General features: G+C 43.9%; 1 protein-coding gene across 1 annotated transcript in view; it reads left to right on the top strand.

The window, feature by feature from the left end:
• The window catches only part of LOC103178688 (FAM20C golgi associated secretory pathway kinase), a gene marked incomplete at its 5' end in the record, with an annotated part of 28762 nt that extends 5749 nt beyond the window's left edge, over positions 1-23013 (top strand). The window contains 8 exons of the mRNA XM_007893557.2: positions 6389-6467; positions 12715-12807; positions 12895-13010; positions 13603-13783; positions 14773-14882; positions 15845-15926; positions 18353-18412; positions 21274-23013. Coding sequence (XP_007891748.2) covers positions 6389-6467; positions 12715-12807; positions 12895-13010; positions 13603-13783; positions 14773-14882; positions 15845-15926; positions 18353-18412; positions 21274-21526 — 974 coding nt within the window. The remainder of the gene's footprint in view (positions 1-6388; positions 6468-12714; positions 12808-12894; positions 13011-13602; positions 13784-14772; positions 14883-15844; positions 15927-18352; positions 18413-21273) is intronic.
• Positions 23014-24758: the final 1745 nt, after the last annotated feature.

The following is a 24758-nucleotide window of genomic DNA, read 5'->3' as shown; positions in this document are numbered from 1 at the left end:
CTTGATACATAACGAAAGAGGAGAATAGAGGAGAATGGGGAGAGGGTTTAGGAGTGTTGGGGCTTGGCTGGTGTGGAGTTATAAACACTGATAAACACTTTTTCACGCAAAGAGTAGTGGAAATCTGGAACTCTCTCCCCCAAAAGACTGTGGATGCTGGATCAATTAAAATTTTCAAGACAGGTGGATAGATTTTTATTGGGTAAGGGTATCAAGGCATATGGGGCAATGGCGGGTAATTGGAGTTGAGGTACAGATCAGCCATGACTAATAGAATGGCGGAACACGTTCGAGGGGTTGAATGGCCTACTCCTGTTCCAAGTTCCTATGTTCCTGATATGGGGTATTTTCGGGGCTGTAGATCCTATATAGCCCATGCTAGCTCACCTGGATCTTAACAAATTCGGAGATCAAGATAATTCCCAGTACTGAAGGAAGTCGAATACACAATGGGTCCTGAGATTGAGAAAGTAACTCTGAAATACTTTCAAGTATCATATGTTGACAGATATGCAGCTGCATAAGAGGGTGTGAAGATTCGGGCAACCTTATTGAACCCGTTCATAACTGTAGACACCTCTTATCAGGATGCACCTCAATCGCCTTATCTCCAGAGTTGGAGATACTCTTATTAGTCTGAGAGTACACCTGAAATCTTATACAGTAAGTGGTAGGTTTCACGATCAAAATATGCAATCACTACAGTAAACCCAGTAAATTTGAGACCCCCCCCCACCCCCCATGTGTAAGAGGCTATACCCAATGAAAAGATTATTATTATTATTGTGGGACTATAGTCCCAAAAATATTATACGTTATATTGTTTCTCAGAAGCAGACAGTTATGTAATATGGCCATTCTGGCACTGAAATTTGCACGGATACTCATTGCTGCAGTGGTCTCAGTTATGTGCAGACACACACATTTCCAAACCCTACTGTCTTCTTGCCAGTATCACCACAGAGCTCAAAAACAAAATATTTAAGGAAAGGCTGGATTTGGCTGAGCACCAGTCACCACAGTTGAACTGTCTGCCTCTTCCAAGCCAGAAAGAAATAGGTAGCAGTTTGGTCTCTTTACAGGCAGCCCTGCTCTAGTGCACTGACACAAGTAGGTAAAACATCTGTCTGTTGAGAAGACTGCGATGCTGTCACATAAATGTCTATTTTCTGTCCTGCTACAAAAAGGCCTGTAAGAGTTCGATCTGTTTAGGAGACAAAAGTACGATCAATGTCTCTCTTCTCTGCCTTGGCTCCTCTGCCTGACAAAGTACACTGTCGGGTTTCGAAATGGCACAAGTCTCGCATTGGGTCATGTTGCACGTAACTGGAAGGGGAGTCTGCCTGGTGGCAGCATTGCTTTGACGTGACTCACTGTAGTAGATGTTTTTTCACTCTCGGGAAGTTGCAGCCTCGCACCAGAATTAGGTTGCCACAGTGGCAGGAGGGAGTTTGTTTACAAGAGGGGGAAAAAAATATTTTTCAGCGCTTGCTGTCTACAGTCTGGATCCACAAGCTCAGAATATAAACTGGAGTTGAAAAGGCAATTTGAAGCCAAGAGGCCTTTGTGTTTCCTGTGACTTGAGACTAATCCATGTTCCAGAAGTCATTTTTTTGGTTTTGATTTGAGTGGCGTATTTGAAACTGAATAGAAAAACATTGCATTCTTCTCCTCGTCTCTTTTAAGTACTTCTTTGCACAGAAGCATGATCGAGGTGGTGGGACAAGTTGCCAGGAAAGGACCGTTGAGGCCGAAACATTGGGTTCATTTAAGCAATAGCTTGTTGCTGTAATAGGAGGATGGGAAGATGGGTGTTCTGAAGGGATGAGATCAGATGGGCTGAAATACTTTCATCTCGTCTGTGATTCAATGACATACGATTTTTATAATATCTATTACTGTATGTGAAAACCTCTCAGTAAAGTGCGGTGACTGTGCATTTGTGGCTGATGTGCACACAGCAACAGCCGTGAAGTAAATGACCAATTTTATCCGGGGATTGTTGACCAGGGAATGCTGTGTCCCTTCTCTCCACGACACCCATGAACTTGGACTCCATTGGAGATTGGAGACAATCTTACTCCAGAAGCATTGTGCTGAACATCATACATCTGGTACCTCTGTTGAGGCCTCAATTATAAGCAAGGCTGGTTCGACAGTGATTTGAGCTCAGTGATAAGTTGGGAAGCCCTGTTCTCATCTTCCTGCAGTGACTCTGTGGAAGAATCTCTGGGTCAATGGGACAGCCTCGCACATTCACTCCTTGGCTCACTCACAGCCATCACTCAGCAATTTGGCTGCACCTTTGAATAATTTCAGCCCCTCTGTCATCAACTCTGGTGTGGGCCAGAGTCACGTACATTCATGACTTGTGCCAGAATGGCGTTCAACAGAGGAACATTTGTCTGTTCCGAAAGTGATCTCAAGCGTATAAAAAGTAGATTTTTTTTAAAATCCCATTCCTCTCCTTGTATCCTTACCCTTTAATCACCTTATTTCTTAAATATCTGTCCACTCCAGTTTAAGCATCCCTCTACTTGAATTTATATGGGCCCTTCACTTTGGCTAATGTCTTGGAGCTGAGGGGTGGGGGGGATGGGGGTGCACGGGAGCATGGAGACAGACAAACAAGTTTTAACGTGATTTTTGAAGACAGATAGAGAAGCCGGGGGAATGGGGGCGCGAGGGACGGGGGAAGCATGGTGGAGGAGTTGAGGGAGGGAGTTCCACACAGTGGTGGGGTTAGTAGTTACCAAGGTAGGTTGTGGTGATTGATAGCACATGTGTTGAGTAGTTGAACATTGGTAGGTTCAAGGAGGGTAGGAGTTACCTCAGTCATAGGTGCCATCCTTGTGGCCCTCCCGTTGTTAGCCCCTTTGTTGGAGACGATCATTACTGATGATGGACGATTGGATTTAAGCCACACACCAGAAGGTTGGTATTCAAACAAAGTAACAGGAAAATGTTACAGCAGACACTAGAGCTTCCGAAAACAGCTTCTGCATGTGACAATCTTTCCCTTTCTCTCATTCCATCCTATTATGATAACATTAGGAGTGTGCATGAGAAAGAGAAGGTGCGTTGTTTTGATGGGCCCAATGTAAACTGGAAATGGCACGAATGGAAAAGACTATGAGCTATTACTGTAACTCCTGCCCCTTTGCATCTGTTCTTCTGTTGATGAGGGCACAGAGAGCTCACTTCTCTTTTCCCACAGCATTACGGAATCTTTAACACACATCAGATGAACAGACAGGACCTCGGTTTGACGTCATGGAGCTACAGTAAACCCACAACTATCTTACAGTAAACTCACAACTATCTTACCCCAGAGGCTGGAGCAATACTAGTTTAGTTTGTATTTCCAAGGCATCTTAATGTGTGATTTGGGGCGTAGCCAGCAAGATGTCTGACTCAAATTCCTCATAAATCTGGGTTTGGAAAATGCCCGAACAGGGGCTTTCTGCTTTCACAAACCCAAAGAGATAGGCAGTGACACTGTACAAGTGACATTGTACAAAGTTAGTAGAGTGGCGATAGTACAGCACACCTTTTAAATACAACCAGATCCATAGCATTCCTTTTCCATTCACTTGGATCATGCACACAAATTAATAAGTCATAATCCTTGTTTGGTACAGGGCCTTTTAGGTCAAGGGGATGTCTCAAAGTGCTTGACAGGCTTTACTGTAAACTGTGGTTACTGCATTTTGTAGGTGATCGTTGTAGCCCAGTTTGTAGACAGCAATGTCCCACAAACAGGCATGAAGTTAATAACCAATTTGGCCAGGGAATCGGACAAAACTCGTTTCTCTATATGAGTACAGTAGTGCCGTAGGATCTTAAACATTCACCTGGACAAGCAGATTGGTTCAGTATCTCATCCAATGGACAGCAGCTGTAATAATGCAGCCTGGACTACACGAGTTCAAAGTCCCGACGTGGAGCTTGACACCACAATCTTCTGACAGACAGTGATACTGACTGAGCCTCGTTGGCACCTTTGTGTGACCCTTGGTTTTCTCGGCTGCAGGGATCTGAAACTCATTGAGGAACCAGAATAATAAGTGTAATGTACATTATTCCAAGACGAAAATGCTCGCAAGACTTCAAATTCTGCCATGGCAATTTTCAACAAAATCGATAATGATGGTAATAATTCTTGCATTTGATATAGAAATATAAGGAACATAGGATGCTGTACACCAGCGGGAAGGAAGGTCACTAGGCCATAGGAAATGGAGCTGCTTTCACTAGAACAGAGAAGGTTAAAACGCTCAAATGTTCGAAGAGTTTTGATGAAGTAAATAGGGAAAGAATATTTCCATTGCTTGACAAGTCAGTAACTGGAGGTATAAATTTAAGACCATCACAGATCAGTAAAGGGAGTGGTTTGGAGGAATGTTTTCACACACAGGATTATTACAGTACAAATTACAGTACAAAGTTACATGTAATACGTTCTCTCCCCTTCAGCGTCGGGAGGACGGTCCAAGATGTAGAACGCGCTACAGAAGATAATAGTTGAAGCAGAACCCAGAGGAGTTGTTTTGAGAAATCAGAGATCATAAATATCAGCAACTCCCATCAACGTGCACTGCTCAGCTGTTGTGTGTGTGGGTGGGGGGGAAATTCAGCAGCAAGTGTGGGGGGATGGCTCAGGACAGGCAGAACAATGATGGGAGAGAAAGGCGGAAGGGATAACTTAATCCGGTTGTTGTCAGGGAGGCCGTACTGACATCCCCATCCCTGAAAGTTTTGTCCAATCTCCCGTCTACGCTCTACTGTGTGCGTGACAGGACTGTGGGCAAAGCAGGAATAACGACTGAGCACCCTCCCCAAGTGAGGAAGACCATAAGAAACAAATGGCGCCCGTGGTTGGCATGAGCAGATCTGGGCTGGAGAATGCTCCCCCAAGAGAAAGAGAGAAGAATTACCATCTGGTGCCAGCCTCAGGTGTCTCCAAACCCCAGTAAGCTGTTTGGCTCTGAGACAAACATGACACATGCTTCCTCCACTTCAATGTCACAGGATGAAAAGCGAGAGCAATTTCTGTTTTACATTAGTGCCTACTAAAACATACTAGTCTTTGTTCTCCGTTGCCCGAAGGCGAGAGACTGGTGCAAACAGCCAGTGACAGGTTCAGAAAATAGAATAGCCATTACGGCCACCAATAAAATAGGTACTGGCCGCACCCAGAGATCGGCAGGTTTAACTCTTTGCTGTCCAGACGTTCCAGGTACCAATCACCAGGGGTTTCGATGGACATTCACAGCCAGTTTGGCGATTGCTCTTTAAACGGCCACCACTTCTTTAGGAGTAAAGCTTGCGGTTTTTGATAATACATTCCTTGTGTAAACACAAGGAAACACTGCAAACTTTACCCTTTGTGGGTGACCCATTAATCCTCAGAAGTTGTTCAGCTCGGATCATTGTCCACTAAGGCTTTGGCTCGCAGATTTGAGGATATGTCCACCCATCCAAATCTCACCAGTGGGCCAGGTAGGCTGGTCAACCATCAATGATGCCCTGGATTCCTACCCAAATGAGACAGTTGTTTCTCCTCAGAGGTAGTTCAACCCCTGGAAGCTCCTACTTATCTCTCTCCATCCCACCCCTGCAAGGAGTATATTTTCAGACATAGTAGTCATTGTATTGACATTATAAAGGTGATGTGCATTGCCAGGCTGAAGTGTAGGACAAGGCTGAGTTAAATCAAGAGGTTAGATTATGACCACAATAATGATAATAATGCTTTGTATTTGATACAGCGCCTATAACATCGAAATATCTCAAACGTATTTCACAGGGAATTTCTGTCACATGTAGTGTATTTGTAGACAATGAGACAGACAGTTTGCACGCAACACAACAATGTCCTACAAACAATATTGTTGGTCGGGTTATCAGAAGAAACTCTTCTCTTTTCCTACAGTGTCCAGGGATCTTTAATGTTCACCTGAATAGGTAGATGAGGCCTCGGTTTAATGTCTCATCCTAACTGGGCACCACCCTGGAGTGTCAGCCTAGACGGTTAGGAGTTGAATCATGGGTTAGTGATAATCTCTCCTCATTAGAGTGGGTTACAGTGCTGGTACCTGGAGCTGTCAAGTGCTCCAGAGCGCTACCCCACGTGAAAGACGCTATATAAATGCAACTTGTTGTTGTTATTGTCACTGCTGCTGTCACAATCTGTCACAAACACTGCTACAAGTGCAGGAAGGAAAGGAGTAAATTTACAACATTTGCCTAAATCTTTTAAGTTGCATAAGGAACGTGTTATGAAACATCACAAATGTTACACCACAATGTGAAACCTTTTGTTATTCTGGCTTTGACTGAAGTCTCCACTGGGTGTGTCATTAATTGTCCTATTCTTCTCACACAGCTATGAAGTCCGGGGGCACACAACTGAAACTCATCCTGACTTTCCAGAACTATGGACAAGCACTGTTTAAACCGATGAAGTAAGTCACACGATTCTGCTGGGTTCGGGGCGGGCTCTGTCATTGCAGTCTGAGCTGTGAGATCCACAAAGGGATTTGTAATATGAGTAATAATAATAATCCTCATATTAGATACAGTGCCTTCCACGTCAGGATGAGGTCTCAAAGTACTTTGTAGGATTTACTATAATTTTATAGACAAATACAGGAGCCAGTTTGTGCACAGCAAACAGCCAATGAAGTGAGTTACCAAAATTGATTTGGGGGAATGTTTCCCAGGACATAGGGAGAAACTCCATTCTCGTTTCACGTAGTTGATGGAATCTTCAACATCCACCTGAACAGGCACAGACAAGACCTTGGTTTAATGGCTCATCTGACGGACAGCACCTTCAGCAATGCAAGCCACCCCTGGAATATCAGCCTAGACTATGATCCTTGCAAAATCTTAAGGCAACTTGACACTTTGCAAAGATCTTGGTTGAGATTAAACCAAGTCTTGGTTGAGACCTTGGTTGAGACTAAACCAAGGTTGCATCTGCCTTTTCAGGTGGGTGTTAAAGATCCCATGGCTCTATTCGAAAAGAGAACTTTCTCCTGTTATACTGACCCAACAAATCCCCCCGATTTGTCTCAAGGAAACTTTGCAGAAATCAGTGTTAGCTACTGTGTATTTGTAAGCAAAAAGTGCCCAGTGAGTAGTGAATGGGTAGTGTCCAACAGTTGGGCCCTTGTCTCAACTCTGAAAACTATTAATAATAAATAATAATAATAATCCTTGCATTTGATATAGCGCTGTTCACGTCGTGAGGACGTCCCAAAGCGCTTCACAGAATACACTGTAAAGTGAATTGACTGTATATTTGTGGGCGAACGCGGCAGCCAATTGCGCACAGCAGTGTCCCACAAACAGTTGTGGATTAAGAAATGAAATGAACCCTGTATTGGGTAGAATGTGTGGCATCCAACAATGTGTTCCAATCTGTTAACTAACATGAGTAATGTAGTTACAGAACACTGCAAGCTCTCCTCCACCCCCATCGTCATTCACTTCGTAGCTGTTTGTTTGACATTACCAGCTGTCCGCCTGGCTCAGTTGGCAATCTTCTCGCCTGAGTCAGAAGGTTGTGGATTCAAGCCCTATCTCAGGACTTTGAATGCACAATCTTGGCTGACACTTCACTTCAATGTGGCATGCGCTGCATTGTTGGAGGTGCCGTCCTTTGGATGAAATGTTAAACCAAGGTCCCGTCTGCCTGTTCAGATGGGAGTTAAAGGTCCCATGGCTCCAGGCGTCCTGGCCAACAAATCCCCCGATAAAATTGGCCATTCACTTCATGGCTATTTGTGGGACATTTCTGCGTCCAGATCGGCTGTTACGTTCACCTACAAAATACAGTCATTGCATTTATAAATAATAATAATCCTTGCATTTGATTCAGCGCCTTATCACGTCTCCGAAAGGTCTCAGAGCGCTTCACAGTATATATGGTGAAGTAAATTAACTGTATATTTTGGGGGTCGATCCTGTGCATTGGCCATTCTGTTGATAACTAAGCCGCACTTCCAAGTGTAACATGATGATATGTGGCTCGGCAGCAATAACGCTGTCACTTTGCAAAGGAAATTGTTGTAAGTCAGAAGTGTAAAAAATTAGGAATGGCAGTGGGCCTAGACGCAAGGCGGAAGAGTGCTTCAAGGTCTTAACTGTTTGCGGTTCTAGCTGTGTTTCTGCGATAGAAACAAACACAGTCGCACCACGTTCAACGCTTAGTTCAAGAGAGCTCTCTTGAACTAAGTGGTTCAAACTCTGGAACACTCTTCCTCTATCCCTCCGCCTTGCCCCTTCCCCATTTTCAGGTTGCTTCCTACTCGACTGTGCCTACGGTCACCTCCTCCTCGGAGTCATGCACTGCCATTGGCAAGCGCTCTGGGACACTACCCTGCATGAGGGGGTATCTACCCATACCACGTGTTGAGTGGTATGGGTAGATGCCAGGGAAAATAGCAGGAATTCTTTCTTTACACAGAGGATAATGATCCTAGAAATGGGTTACCAGGAAGGGTGGCTGAAGAAGAATCCTGGATTGGTTTAAGAAAAAGCTTGATGCAGTGATGAGGTGACTGGGCATGAAAGGATATTGAATGGATATCCTTTCATAAATACTAAAATACCACCAATAATAATCCTTGCATTTGAAACAGTGCCTCGAACAATGAAAAATCTCAAATCTCCCCACCTGTAATTGCTGTCAAGTGTAATAACTGGGTATTTGTAGGCAAACATGACAGCCAATTTGCACACAGCAATGGCCCACCAACAGCAAAAAAGTGAATGACTGATTTTATTAGGATAGTTGGCCAGTCCACCGGGAGAAACTTTCCTTCTCTTTTCAAACAGTTTCATTGGATCTTTAACATCCACCTGAACAGACTGAGTGCACCTCAGTTTAACTTCTCATCCAAAAGATGGCATCTCTGACAATGTATTGCTCCTCCATCCCTGCACTGGAAGGTTATCCCAGACTGCGATCTCGAAAGTCCTGACTCGGGGCTTAATTAAGCTTAAGTATCTTGTGTTCTGATTGTAGATATTAGTGAATTAGTCTCTTCAGGCTTTTCTGAGCGTATCTTCAGTGCATGAAGCCAGCAGAGAGGAGATTTGAAACATGAGGATCACTCACTAAACAACTAATTCCATCAACAGCTGCGGAACAGTGCAGTCAGAACCCACTAACAGTCCTGCTGAGCATATTACTAAGTCTCAAAGCTCTTCCTGGGATTTTACTGTAAAGTAAATAATAATAATAATAATAATCATTGCATTTGATATAGCGGCTCATCATGTCTTCGAAGAGTCTCAAAGCGCTTCACAGAATATACTGTAAAATGAATTGGCTGTATATTTGTGGGCGAAACATGGCAGCCAATTGCACACAGCAGCGTCCCACAAACAGTCGTGGATTGAACGACCAAGTTATTTTTTTATCTTCTGACTCAGAGGCAAGAGTGCTCGCAACTGTCACCCTTAAAGTCAAATGTATATCTTCTTTCTGATTAAAACCTGATCGTGTGTATATCGACATCTGCTGTGCCCGAGACAAGACTCTGCACACAGCTGATGCGGCATATTTCAACCAAGGTTTAATTAGTCATATCAATTTAAGTGCCTTTTATATTCATATAATTTACATCGTAACCCGATTAACTTTCATTAAAGAACATGGAAATGGTGCAGGCGAGGAATTCATTTCCAGCAGCCACACACACACACACACACAGTCTGGGAGCTGGGAGCATTCAGTATTTGCTCGCTGCTCAATTTGCATTCATTAATTCAGGAGATAATTGGTGTTCAGTGGAACCTGCCGAGGAGATCACTTGCTTTGCTTGAAGTGCGCTCAGAGATGAGGGGAGGATTGAGCGACTCACAGAACATCACTGGTGACTGTCATCACCACTGAGGTTAGTTCTGTGGCAATTTCAGGGCTCGGTGGCTGAAGGGAGTGCCGTGACACCAGCTATCATTAGCAAACTCAACGCCATTTAAAAGCAGCTTGGCATTAAAGGAAGGGTTTTGCCTCCCCCCGGTGGACATAGTGGGGAAAGGCAGGCAGTGCCCAATCCCACACGGGTCTCCCTCGCTTGGCTCTGTTTTCTTAGCATTTCTTGAATTTTGCTTTAATTTTGCAACTTTTTTTTTTACATAATCTGTAAAAGTACCCACAGAAAAGCAGCTTCAAAATCTATTCTGAAATGAAGAATTTGCCCAATTCTGCGGCTGAGAAATGCTTAGATACAATAGCAGTGGAATTTCAGCCTTCAGGTCTGTCAATAGTCTCACCCTTCAGACCATTGTCTTACCTTTAAGACGGTGATGAATTTGGGACAATGTTTAATTCAGTTTGAATGTGAAAGGCGCTATATGAATACTATGTAAATTATTGCTGCTGCTGTTAATGCAGAAACCGGGTTCTTTTTAATAATTGCTTCCAAATTAAGGCTGAATTTAAGAATGTTCCAAAATTCAGTGCAATCTCGAATTTTAATAAAGTGGTTTTAAGGTCATTAGATAAAATCGGTCATTCACTTAATGACTGTTTGTTGGACATTACTGCGTGCAAATTGGCTGCTATGTTCACCTACAAATACACCACCCCTACACTTCACTCTAATTCTCACAAAGAACTTTGAGAAGCAATAAGCCGTATATCAAATGCAAGGATTATTATTTTAAGGTTAGACCATCAGAAAGATTGCTCCTTTGAGAGTCATGGTTTGATCCCTGGTCTGGGCATTACCATTAACTCCAGAAGGAGAAAATCAGACTCCACCTTGTTGGATGCCAGAAGCCTGAAATTCCACCTGGTCTTAGCCTGTAAGACCATGCATATTTCTTCTGGAATAATGTTATTTAAGCAGCAAGAGTTGATGAATGTTTTTCTCCACTTTTGCAAACCTGACAGCATGAAAGAGCTGAAATCTTGCCAGGACAGATCCACTAATTAACTCAGGATGTGTCCTCCGCCCTGTCATTTCAATGTGCACTGCTCATCCAGCTCTCACCCCCGTTGTGTTTAACCTATAATAATCCTTTCTTGCTTCCCCTCCAAGTTCATTCCCTTTATCATTGTCGTCAACACTCAGATTTTTGTCCAGCGCCTTGGGATGTCCTCTCGATGTGAAAGGTCAAATGTAATCTGTTGTTGTTTTAAAAAAAATGTCTTTGGACTGACAAGAACAGAACTTAGCACATTGCTTCTTCTGTAATTTCTGTCAAATGTAGTGATTTGTAGAAAACACGCCAGCAAAGCTCCCATGGTATGTAAGCCTGTCTCAGTTAGACCTGGGCACCTCTGACAAGGCAGCTTGAAGATCAAATGTGGGGCTTGAAGCCACAATTTTCTGACAGGGAGGGAGAGAGAGAGAGAGCTACCAACCAGTAGCATTCCATCATGTGTTTGATGTTTTCACATTTATTTTTTTAAATTTTTCTGTGCTGGTGTTAATGGAAACAGCAGTTCTGTCAGGAGGAGGCCACAAGCAGAGAGCTCAGTTCAGTCACAAAGCCGTCTGAAGACCGGTCCAGTCTGACAGCTACTCCGCAAAGGCAGAATAAGGAATGTAGGTCAGAGCTCGAATTTATCAATCGCCACCAGGGAGAGTGAGAGAAGCAGCATTGCCAAAAAATGTTGTCAAGCAACTGCGACATGAGCTGCAATGCTGTTACAATGAGCCCAAAACGGACACTATTTTGCAGGATTTGTTAATGGATTACTAGATTAAGAAAGCCGAGCAGGCACTCCCTTCAATAACTGGAGAGCACTTGATTCCAGCTTGGGTCAAACACAACCCGAAAATAGATTTGAGTCAGAGCAGCTTTCCCGGGATTCAGGGTCACTCTCTTCCTCACGCTGGAGGCTGAGGCTCTGTGGAAGAGTGTGGGAGGGAGGCGGTAAGAGCTGTATCGTTCAAGGTGCTGTCTCCTTCGGGTGAGGGAAGATTTCAGGCCACAACGTAAATCAGGGCCCGACGTTGTATGCAGTTCTGCTGCTGAAAGCTCCTTGGAGAAGCTCAGCACATTAGCCCCATCTAGCGATTGCTATGTGCAGCTCGTTACTTACTGCTCTGGAATGTCACAGTTATGACGTCGAAACATTCTGCTTGAGCCGTTTTATGTCGAGGTGGTTCTGTCATCCCCATGCAAGTGTCCCTCACTTCTGGTCACCACTCGCCCTCCCCACTCCGCCCCTGACCTCTCCTCCCACATCACAACCTGCCTGTTCCTTGTCTGCTTTATAAAAACGTGCATTTATATAGCAGCCTACACATGGGTATCATCTCGGAGCATTTCACAATGACGGGGTCAGGCATGGAGTGAAGAGGGAGAGGGAGGGGAAGAGTGGTTGAACGATCTCCTGAACTGACCTGAAAGATGAGATGTTAAATTGAGGTCACATCTGCCTGTTCAGGTGGATGTTAAAGATCCTGTGGCACTATTCAAAAAGAGAAGGGAGTTTCCCTCAGTGTCCTGGCCAACAATCCCCCAAATAAAATTGGTCACTCACTCCGTTACTGTTTGTGAGACATTGCTATGTGCAACCGACTGTCGTATTTCACCCACAAAATACACAGTCAATTCACTTTACCGTCCATCCTATGAAGGACATTGAGACGTCTCAATGATGTGATCAGGTGCTATATCAAATACAAGAATTATTATTATTGTTTGAAAGGGAAAAGTCAACCCGTCTCTTCTCTTCTCCAGGCAGACCAGAGACCAGGAAACGCCTCCGGATTTCTTTTACTTCTCGGACTACGAGAGACACAACGCTGAAATTGCGGCCTTTCACCTGGACAGGTACTGAGAGCAGGGAAATGGGCATCTTACAGCTGCTTGCCCATTGCTCAGAGAAACACTGAGTCTATCCTCTCCCTTTGCCTCCAGAATTCTGGACTTCCGAAGAGTGCCGCCCGTCGCTGGAAGGCTGGTCAATATGACGCGAGAGATCCGAGATGTAACTCGGGATAAGAAGCTCTGGAGGACATTCTTCATATCACCAGGTGCCGTGCTTCCTCTCCTCCTGCTTTACGGATTTAATCCCCAGCCTTCCAGACTCACCATTCATCGTCCTGCCCAACCCCGCTGTTTCCAATATCCCAAAGTGGGAGCTGCGCCAAATCCAGTTTGGGAATATCCCTCACGTAATCTCATAGACAAGGACGTCCTCTATTTATGGAGGTTATTTCCCAGTCAGTGTTATAAGTAGAATACCTTTGTCAGTGCCAGATGTTGATGGGATTTTCCCCCTATTTTGATCGCCACGTCACGCCCACCAGACAGAATCTCAGTACAAATGTCCCCGACCTCAAAGAACATTCCTCTAACAAAGGGGAACTAATTTCTTAACATATTTCTTGATAGGAAAATGCCTAATCATCAAACCTCTTTAAAATATTCTTGTGTTCATTCTGTGTTTTGGAAACTCAATAACGGCGTGTTTCATTAATTGGAAACCTCTTAAGAATCACCGCAAATTAAGACGCCAAACTGCCTTTTGGGGTTTAACCTACACCGGTCGCTAAAGCTACCGAGCTGCTTGTTATATTGTAATGTCATATCTCTCGCTTTATATTATCCTTTTTTTTAAACCAGCGAACAATGTTTGTTTCTATGGCGAATGCTCATATTACTGCTCCACGGAGCATGCGCTGTGTGGGAAGCCGGATCAGATTGAAGGCTCCCTGGCGGCTTTCCTGCCAGACCTGGCCTTGGCCAAGAGGAAAACGTGGCGGAACCCGTGGCGACGCTCCTACCACAAACGCAAGAAAGCCGAGTGAGTAGATAAACCCCGCTCCAAATCAACAAACACCGCTCGCATTCAATCCTGTAGCATGTTGTTTGGAGCACTCAACTCGCAAGCAAGAGGACTTGGGTTTGATTCCCGGGCAGGCCAAAAAGTTAAGCAAGTTTCCTTACTCCTCTACCTAGCAGTAAGTAGGAGCCCAGTTGTTAGTCGATTGGCGGATCACTCTTCAGCAGGCAATAATCCCTTCAAAAAAAAAATAATAATTTGCTCACTCAACTCACGACTGTTTGTGAGGCAAACTGCTGTGCGCAATTGGCTGCCGTGTTTCTCCGACAAAATGTGCAGTCAATTAATTTTACAGTATCTTCTGTGGAGCGTTTGAGGGGTCTCGATGATGTGATCAATTGCAAGAATTATTATAAACACCGCTTGCATTCAATAAACGTCCAATAAATTCCAACGTTTACACAGTTCTTAAATAAAGAAGTCGGCTTCCAAATTAACACTGAAATGGAGCAATTTCCACAATTAGGCGATGGCCGTAAATGGTTTTGGAGGCTAAGGTTAGGTAAAATTTCAGGCTCTGGTCATTGTAACTCTGAGCGCTAACCTGACGTGTGAATCGTTGAACACATTTGGGCAAAAATATCATCGAGCAGAGGATTTGCTACTCCCCCTTCTCAGCCTAGCACAGCTGTACGTCTCTCCTTTGTTTAAACCTTTCCTCTGTTTGAGTGTCTCCCTGCGCATATAACATCCCACAGTATAGTTTAACCTCTTAACCCTGCACACGGTAGAGGGATGAACGCAAGAGGTGAACTCTGGGCACGCTGCTGCCAGTATTTAGACAGATCTCAGAGGGCCGTGATGCTTATTGTAAAGCCCACTGTTAACTGCTGGGATAAATCCAGGCTGTGTAAGTTGCTGGTCTCAGGTTAGCTATCAGAGGAGAGCATGTTATTTCTCTATTCAGCGTACAGTAAATTTTGCTGTAAAAGGCTGTCTGGATCTTTCAGATGGGAGGTCGATGCTGACTTCTGTGAAGAGGTAAAGCAGACTGCCCCCTACCACAGCGGCTCCAGGCTTTTAGATGTTATGGATATGACTATTTTTGACTTTCTGATGGGTGAGTAAAGCCTGAGGTTGAGATACGATTGTAGGAATAGCAATAAAACTAATCTAGCTTTCACTAACCAGACTCTGTCTGTCTCCCTGTCGACCCACTAATTAACAATGCTGCTTCCTATTTTCTATCGAATGTTGCACTGCTTCAGCAAATTTGCCAACAGAATACCCAGTCACTGCACTTTGCAGTGAATCTTGTGAAGCACTTTGAAACATCTTTCTGATGTGCTAAGGTGCTATATATACCAAATGCCAGGAAAAAAATAATTGGCTGCCGACAAATACACAGTCACTACATTTCACAGGAAGTCTCTATGAATCCCTTTGAGATGGTTTGATGTCCCATATCCAATGGAAGGATTGTTTTAGATTATTATTATTATTTAATGATCCACTCCACCCACTGGGTCAGACGGTTGTGGGTTCAAGCCCTGTGACCACATTAGGGTTTGGGACTTTGAGCTCACAATCTAGGCCTTGACATTGCAGCACAATGCTGGGGGTGTGCTGTGTTGCAGGAGGTGCCGCCTCTCAGTTGAGACATTAACCCGATGCCCTGTCCATGCCTGTTTCCCGGTAGATGTTAAAAGATTCCCATGCGCTATTGGAAAAGAGAAGATTTCTCAAAAATCCCCCAGAAAAATTAATTCATCATTCACCTCGTGACTGTTTATAAGGATCTCTGGAACTCTCATGTATTGATGAGATGCACAGAACTCTCAGTTTGGTTTGGCTCCTCTTAGCAAGCATGGTGATGGATTTCTGCATGTGTCAGACACCTGGCTAACCAAGATTAAAAAAAACTCTTAATAAGTCCTTGCTGTGGACAAATAGCTGCCGCATTTACACATATTTTAAAAAAAGTGAGTAAGTTTGACAGAATTTACTTTGAAATGCTTTTACTCATCTCCTGTCTCGTGCTCTGTGTCTCCTTGTTCTCACTTGTGTACTCCTGTCTCCTAGGAAACATGGATCGTCACCACTATGAAACGTTCGAAAAATTTGGAAACAATTCGTTCATTATTCACTTGGATAATGGACGAGGGTAAGATTTATTAGTGATACAAGACGTTTCGATCTGCGTGTGTGTTTATTGTATGTCTGTGTGTGTATGTGCATGTCGGGATATGTGTGTGTGTGTTATGTACATTATTTTTGGTGTGTTTGTGTGTATATATACAGTAAACTTCTGATAATTCAACCTGGCTAATTTGTCACTACTAGTTAAGTCAACATGCTGTCAATATCCTGACCACATTTATTTATGTATTCTGGATAACTCGCCACTGAGCCCTTCGTTGCACATGAATATATTCATATGCTTGTGTGTGTGTGTATATATATATATATATATACATATGTATGTATATGGATGTGCATTTGTGTATACACAAACTTGGATTTACATGTGTATCAGTCAGTCTCTAACCAGCAAATCAAGACACGTCACAGTTGACACTCAGACGTCCCATCTCAGTTCTGAACCACAGCGTGTGGCAGAATCGAGCTGACTTTTGACCTTTGTCGGGCTCACAGACGTGGAGCTTTGGTCTGTGAGTGCGTGTGGTGCCCAGTGTGAAATGCCTCTGCTGTCTGCCTGCTTGCTGCAGGGCTGGTTTTACACTAATCCTTCAAGGGCCGTAATGACTATTCCAGCGTTGAAAACAAACATATGTTTTTCCGTAAGATAACATCCACAAGGATGAATTTTTTAAATGCCTGCTCCTTGGAGACAATACACGGCACAACATCACAGGGGCTGATTGACAGGACTTTGGTGGATGAAAACAGTTGTAATTATTTATAAATGTTTTAGTGCAGAAATCCCACCACCGACCCTTTAATGGTTTCCTCTTGATTGAAAGAGGAAGTTAGAGATTGCTGTAAGATGTCTCACCGAGCAACCAAAGTTCTGGAATCTTTGGGTATCCGAGGAATATTATTTCCAGGATTGATAACAAGTCTTAGAGGTTGAATTGCAGCACGCTGATAAAAATAATAATCCTTTGTATTTGTTAGAGCACCGTATCACATCGTCGAGATGTCTCAAAGCACTTCACAGTATATCCTGTAAAGTGGAGTGACTGTGTATTTTGTGATCCAAGGTGCATTCCCCCCTAAGCCCCCCACCCCTCCCATCCAGCTCAGGAATTTCACCATTGTTTGAGATGTCTTGACAGTGTGATAAGGCATTATTCAAATGCAAGCATTATTACTGTTGCCAGAGAATAACAATAATAATAATAATCTTTGCATTTGATATAGCGCCTTATCACGTCTTCGAGACGTCACAAAGCGCTTCACAGAATGTACTGTAAAGTGAATTGACTGTATATTTTGTGGGCAAAACGCGACATCCAGTTACTCACAGCAGCGTCCCAAAAAACAGTCAAGGATTGAGTGACCAAATTATTATTATTATTACTTATTTTTCGAAGGGATTATTAACCCTGGAAAAGTGATCCACCAATCGTCTGATAACCAGGTTCCTACTTACTGATAGGTAAACAGAGGCACGTGTGGAGTAAGGAAACTTAACAGCGTGTGTGTGGAGTAAGGAAACTTGCCCAATGTTTCAGCCTGCCCGGGAATCAAACCCAGGTCCTCTCACTTGCGAGACGAACGTGCTAAACACTGAGCTACAGGACTCCACATTAATGAGTGGCTGGCAGTTTTTTGAGTGGTGTGTATCTATTTGACCAGGTTAAGTGAGGGAACATTCAATTAAAAAGGTTAACACGATGTATAAAATTCAGTCGCTGTTGCTTCCCATCCTACAGATGTAAAAGATCAGGTGATCAATAATACCTACGCATCATTTCACATTGGATATAAACTGAATACACAGTATTCATCTTTATTGGCATTGGAATACCTGGGGCTCGATTTCTTGGGGGTCAGTGAGGTAGGGGGTAATGAAAATCACAGTGAGCCCATGGCTAACTTCAACCCCTCTACTCCATTCCCCTCTTTTGTTCCCCCATTCCCCTCTTTTCTTCTCACCCCTCCCTCTCACACACACTCCCTCTCCCCCCGTATCCACCATTTCAATACTCCAACCCTGGCCTATTTTCGGAGAAGGGAGGAGTGGGGGAGGGATTCTAGAAGCGGACACATTGTACACACAAAAAAATCCACTTTCAGAATTCATAATTAAGAAATAGTGCAAATTTGTCCTTCTTCCTCCCCTCCCCCATCCCAGTTACTGAGGGGAGGCACTTGTGTTAGGTGTAATGATAGTAATAATAATAATCCTTGCATTTGACATATTACGACATTGAGACGTTTCAAAGCGCTTCACAGAATATACTGTAAAGTGAATTGACTGTATATTTTGTGGGCGAAACGTGAAAAGCACCCAGCGCTGTACAGAGCAGTGGATGTGTGAGCTAGTTTGGGAACACAATGACCCTGTAGGTGGACTGTAAAGTCGGAGGTAGCGCCTGATGCACTTTCTTTGTTGTGCTGCAGGTTTGGAAAACATTCTCACGACGAGCTCTCTATCCTGGTGCCACTGACCCAGTGCTGTCGGTAAGTTTAGAGAGGCTCAGCGACCTCCTGCTCACCATAAGCGTCTGTACTGACGTTACCACCGTAGCTTTGATCCGTGGAGGTTGGGATTCAATTGAATTAAAGAACAGTATATGAGCCACTGACCCAGATTTGTGCCATATTTGTAGTGCAGAGTGGAAAATTCTTCAATTCACTTTTCATTTGCACAGGTTTTAAAAAGAAACCGGCTTCCAAATGATAACCCGAAGAATGCTCTACAATAAAGACAAATTGTCCTTTCGAGATTAAGACTAGGTGGAATTTCGGGCTGTAGGTCTGTATGGCTTAGTTTCTGTATATACAGAAGTACGTAATTCAGCAGATAAGGGGGATGGAAAGTGTGAGAGCTCCCTTAATGATAATAATAATACTCATATTTCATGGCAGGAGGATGTCTTAAATCGCTTCACGGGAAACACTGTAAATTGAAGCGAGTGGGCTTTTTTAATAGGCAAACTCACCATCCAATTTGCACACAGCAATGTCCTGCAAACAGCTGTGAAGTGAAACTCCCTTCGCTTCTTGAACATGAGGGCCTTAACATCCACCTGGCTTCTGAACGATGACTAGATTTAAGAATGTTCTACAATTTGGTATAGTTTTAAATGTTAAGACAAAATGGCTTTCATATATTGAGAAAACAACAACAAAAAAGAATAGGTGCAATAACGAGCCATTGGTTTGTATGGCTTAGCTTCTCGATATATACCAAAACCCCGGCTGGCCAGACCAATGGGGGGAGATCCTGTAATACCTTGACATCCTCTCCAATGCCTTGATATCCTTCCTAAAGTGTGGTGCCCAGAACTGAACACAGCCTCCAGCTGAGGCCTAACCGGTGTTTTATAAACAACAACAAGATTCCATTTATAGAGCGCCTTTCACGTCGGGAGGACGTCCGAAGGCGCTGAAAGGTTCATCATAATTCCTGACTTTTGTATTCTATGCCCCTATTTATAAAGTCTAGTATCCCGTATGCTTTTTTAACAGCTTTATCTACCTGTCCTGCCACCTTCAAAGATTTACTTACATGAAATCACAGGTCTCTCTGTTCCTTCACCCCCTTTAAGATTCTACCATCAGCTTATATCGCCTCTCCACATTCTTCCTCCCAAAATATATCACTTCGCATTTCTCCACATTAAACTTCATCTGCCACGTGTCTGCCCATTTTACCAGTCTCTCTATGTCCATTTGCAGTCTGCTACTATCCTCCTCACTGTTTACTACGTTTCCTAGTTTAATATCATCTGCAAACTTGGAAATTGTACTCCCTATACCCAAGTCCAGGTCATTTTATATAGATCATAAATGGCAGTGGTCCCAATACCAACCCCTGGGGGACACCACTGAACATTTCCCTCCAGCCAGAAAAACAACCGTTCACCACCACTCTCTGCTTTCTGTCTCCCAGCCAGTTCTGTATCCGCTGCCACTGTCCCTTTAATACCGTGGGCTTCTATTTCGCTTACAAGTCTCTTATGTGGCACTTTTATCAAATGCCTTTTGAAAATCCATATAAACTACATCAACTGCACTAACTTCATCCACCCTCTCCGTTACTTCATTAAAAACCTATCAGGTTTGTTAGACATGATTTGCCTTTAACAAACCCATGTTGGCTGTCCTTTATTAACCCATATTTTTCAAAGTGAAAATTTATTTTGTCCGAATTATAGTCTCTAGAAGTTTCCCCATTACTGACGTTAGGCTGACTGGCCTGTAGTTCCTGGGCTTATCCTTCTGCCCCTTTTTGTACAGGGGAGTAACATTTGCAACCGTCTAGTCCTCTGACATCGGCCTGGTGTCCAAGAAGGATTGAAAGATTGTGGCCAGAGCCTCCATTATTTCCACCCTTAATTCCCTCAGTAACCTAGGATGCATCCTGTCTGGACCGGGGACTTATCTACCTTGAGCACCGCCAACCTTTTTAGTACCTCCTCGGTTTATTCTTATCCAATTTCTCTACACTCTCCTCCGATACTGTGGCATTGGCTGCATCCTCTTCTTTTGTGAAGACAGATGCAAAGTACTCATTCAGTACGTCAGCCATGCTCTCCTCCTCCACAAGAGGATTTCCTCTTTGATCCCTAATTGGACTCACCCAACCTTTGACTAACCTTTTATTCTTTATATGCTTATAAAATACCTTTCGGTGCCCTTTTATGTTTTCTCATACAATCTCTTTGCCCCTCTTATTTCCTTTTTCAGTTCCCCTCTGTACTTTCTATATTCTATTTGATTATCTTCTGTATTTTTGGACCTGACATTTATCCTAAGCCTCTTTTTGCGGTTTTATTTTAATCCCAACTTCCTTAGTCATCCAGGGAGGTTTCGCTGTCCTACCTTTCCCCTTTGTGGGAATGTATTTGTTCTGTCCCCGAACTATCTTCTCCTTGAAAGCATCCCATTGCTCGTTAGATGTTTTACTTACCAATCTTTCTTTCCAATCCACCTTGGCTGGGTCCCTTTTTAACTCACTGAATTAGCCCTTTTCCAGTTGAGTATCTTCATCTTTGATTGTTCCTTGTCCCTTACCATAAATACTCCAAACCTAATAATATTGTGATCACTGTTGTTCAGATGCTCTCCTACTGAAATCTGCTCCACTTGCCCCAGAACTAGATCCAGCAGTGTTGATGCATCTCCAACAGTGCTGTGCACTGGAGTGTCAGCCTGCACTATGAGCTTAAAGTCCCAACGTAGATTTTGAACCCACAATTTTCTGACTCCGAGGTGAGGCTGCTACCGACAGAGCCAAACTCGGAGCCAATGACCTCACAACCCAAGGAGAGCTCCCGACACAGGTTGACATTTGTTTCCCATTTTGTTTCCGCCAGGATAAAGCAGTCGACTTACCTGCGTCTGCAGCTGTTGGCGAGAGAGGAGTACAAGCTGAGTGAGGTGGTGCGAGAGTCTTTACTGAAGGACAAGCTCTCGCCCGTCTTAATAGAGCCACACTTGAGAGCGATGGACAGGAGACTGAGGATCATCCTGAATTCTGTCAGTGACTGTATTGAGAAGGAAGGATATAGCAATGTTATTGGAAACGACACAGACGACAATATTAATTCTATCCCAACTGAAAGGTAGTTGGGACAAAGGTTTTTTTTTGTTGTTTTTTTGGTTTGGTTCTTTTTTTCAGGTTTTTTTTACTAGCAGAGTAAGAAGAAAATGGAAAGTCTTGCCGAGACTGTCTATTTATGTTACTTCCTTGAATTCAGTGAATTCACCACCACGATGACAGGTGTTAATTGTTCCCAGATATGTAAAGTACCGACTCGGTCGCAGATTATTGTAATTAAAAGATTTCTAAGTTGAAAGCATTTATCGGGGTGGTGGGGAGGAGAGGGAAAATGCGACGTTTCGTAACTGAGTCTGTGCAGCAGTTATCTTGGAATCAATGGATATTCCATCTCGCCTTTTCCTGTGAGACTTAAAGTGTAACTTTAAAGGTAAAGAGTCAGAAAAACACAAGAAGAAGAATTGCGTCAATCGACAGCGCTCTCGCCTCTGAGTCAGAGGATCGTGGGTTCAAACCCCCACGTTGGGACTTTGAGCTCACAGTCTAGGCTGACCCTCCAGTACAGTGCTGGGGATGCCCTGTATTGTCAGAGGTGCCGCCCTTCTGATGAGGCGTTAAACCGAGGTTCCGTCTACCTGTTCAGGTGGACGTTAAAGATCCCACGATGCTATTGGAAAAGAGAAGGGATTTTTCTCCCAGTGTCCTGGCTGACAATCTAATTGTTGGTCATTCGCTTCATGGCTGTTTGTGGGACATTGCTGTGAGCAAATTGGCTGCTGTGTTTGTCACTGGACTACACTAAGATCTTGTGAAGCGCTTCGAGATGTCTTGACTGAGTGACAAATGTAAGGATTATTATTCAGCCCTTCACGGCTGATCTGTCACATTTCCCTGCCTTTTCACCATATCCCTCGACAGCTCTGCCCACCAAATATCTATGTGCCTCCCTCTGAAACATTTCAACTGACCCGGCGTGTCAAACCGTGAAACTATTTGGAAGCCGTTTATTCCGTAGTTTCTTAAAGAGAAATTGAGGAATTTCGCATGCAATTTCTGCACAATCTTAAATTCCAAAGGAAGGACCATCTCAAAGGCTGAGACGAGGTGGGATTTCAGGGCCTGGATGTGACGGAATCTGTTATGAAAGGTTTGCCTGGTTTCACTCCTCATCGTTGCTCTTTCTTGACAGTATCGGATACTGAGATGTGAATGTCTAAAGGCAGCAGAATGCGATGTTCAAGTGTAAAACGGTAAAGGAAACCGGTGAAACGGACAAATACTTGAATGTTGGTTAAGTTGATTTCAGCCAATTGAGCATTGCTTTTACAACGAAACAAATAGCGAGATGAGCAGTGGCTTTGGTCTGGTTTAGACTGTGGTAGGCGAGCTGTGGGTTTATCTTTCCAGCTTTTGCTTTTCTAGTTCCGTGCGTGTGGACTGAAGAGGCCGCTGTGTGCAGATGGTTAGGCTTGCGTTAACGATGTTCTCCCCCTTCCCCCTGTGAGTCTTGTTTTGCGACATGGTTTTACAAAGTGCAATAAAGAGATGGCAATTGCATAGCGTGGGTTTCCTGTTCTAATTCACCTGTCGCACGTCAGAGAGAAGCAGCAAAGTGACCTGGTGCAGCACTGAGACCGGTCCGTGGGTTGAGCCGAGAATGGCTGCCCGGACACGCGAATATCGCCGTAACTGGTAACCGAACCTACGTCACCCTGACCAACAGGAAGTACGCTCTGATGCCTCCCAACAACTCCAACAACTTGCATTTACATGACGCCCCCCCACGCAGGATAGCGTCCCAGAGCAGGAGTAGATTGCAGAGCCCTGTGGGTCAGATTGGCTCACTTCCAGGTTAGCAGCAGGAGTTATTGATAGATCGATCCCGGGGTCACAAATCACTCGATTTCCATTCCATCTCAGTTCAAAAACACAGATCAACACAAACTGACTAACACCTCCCAAACCGGGACTCTATTTAAGAATTTTTCAAAGTGTTGTGCAGTCTTGAACTTTTAAAGGCAAGAGACTTCATGCTAAGATCACAGGCAATTCCAGGGCTCAGGGAAGTATGGAGCTGATTCAAGCCTAGTATTGGGAGCTGGAACCCACCCTTCAGCATTCAAAATCAGTAGCCAGCTGGAAAATATCATTATCAGTGATGAATACACACACGTTCACCTACAAATACACAGTCACTACACTTACAGTAAATCTTTTGAGATGTTTCAAAGCTTTATATTAAATGCAAGGATTCTTATTGTATTAGCCTCGTCACTGACACCTCCCCACCCCACCCATGTAACGCACATGAGCCAAAGCAACAACTACTACTTGCATTTATGTAGCATCCTTTAAGCTGAGTTGGGTATCAAAGTGCTGGACTATGGTGGAGTTTGACGCCGAGGCAGGGAGAAAGGAGAGATGACCAAAGACACTGTCAAAGAGGAGAGCCTTCAGGTGCACATAGAAGGCAGAAAAAGAGGGGACAAGACAGAAGGGATAGAGTCAGGGAGAACAGCACAGAACCTGTAATCCCAGTCTTCCATTTATCTAAATAATCCAGTCTGCCTGTTCAGTTGGATGTTAAAGATAAAGAAAGAGAGGAGAGCTTCTCCCCGTGCCCTTGGGCTACAATCTCCACACGCAAAATTGGTCACTCTCTTCACGGCTGTCTGTGGGACATTGGGAATGTACAAAATCCAGCCAACTAAGTGGGACATCAGGACTCGACACTCAGTACTCACTGCTGGGTGAAAGAGCGAGTGCAGATGTTAAGTGAGTTAGACAGCTTCTCCCACAGTACAGACTGCTTCACAGGTTTGATGAAGCATTAAAGGATATGCATACACCGCACGCAGTGTGAATACAATCAACTGTAAAGTAGGTCAATGTATTTGTAGGTGAAGGCAACAGCCAATTTGCACAAGGTAATGTCCCACAAACAGCCGTGAAGCGAATGACTGATTTTATCTGGGGGATTGTTGACCAGGAAAGCAGGAGAAACTCCCTTCCCCACAATGGGATCTTTAACATCACCTGAACAGGCAGATGGGACCTCGGTTTAATGCCCTTCTGAGGGACAGCACCTCTCAATACAGTGCTCCCCCAGCACTGCACAGAAGCGTCAGCCTAGACTGTGAGCTCGAGTGTTAAGTCTTCACAGTTCTTCATCTGAATCAAATATTTTCTCCACGAAGCCATATTCGCATTCAACAGTGAAATCAACAATTAGGAAAGTGATTTGCATTCACCTTTCAACAGGGAGAAAATAATTTTGCTTTTAGTTAGATATTAATCAAA

Source organism: Callorhinchus milii, unplaced genomic scaffold, assembly GCF_018977255.1.
Source record: "Callorhinchus milii isolate IMCB2004 unplaced genomic scaffold, IMCB_Cmil_1.0 Scaffold16, whole genome shotgun sequence".
In the NCBI taxonomy this organism is placed as follows: domain Eukaryota; kingdom Metazoa; phylum Chordata; class Chondrichthyes; order Chimaeriformes; family Callorhinchidae; genus Callorhinchus; species Callorhinchus milii.
Note: the sequence above shows the minus strand (reverse complement) of the source record. Positions and strands in the feature narration are given on the sequence as shown.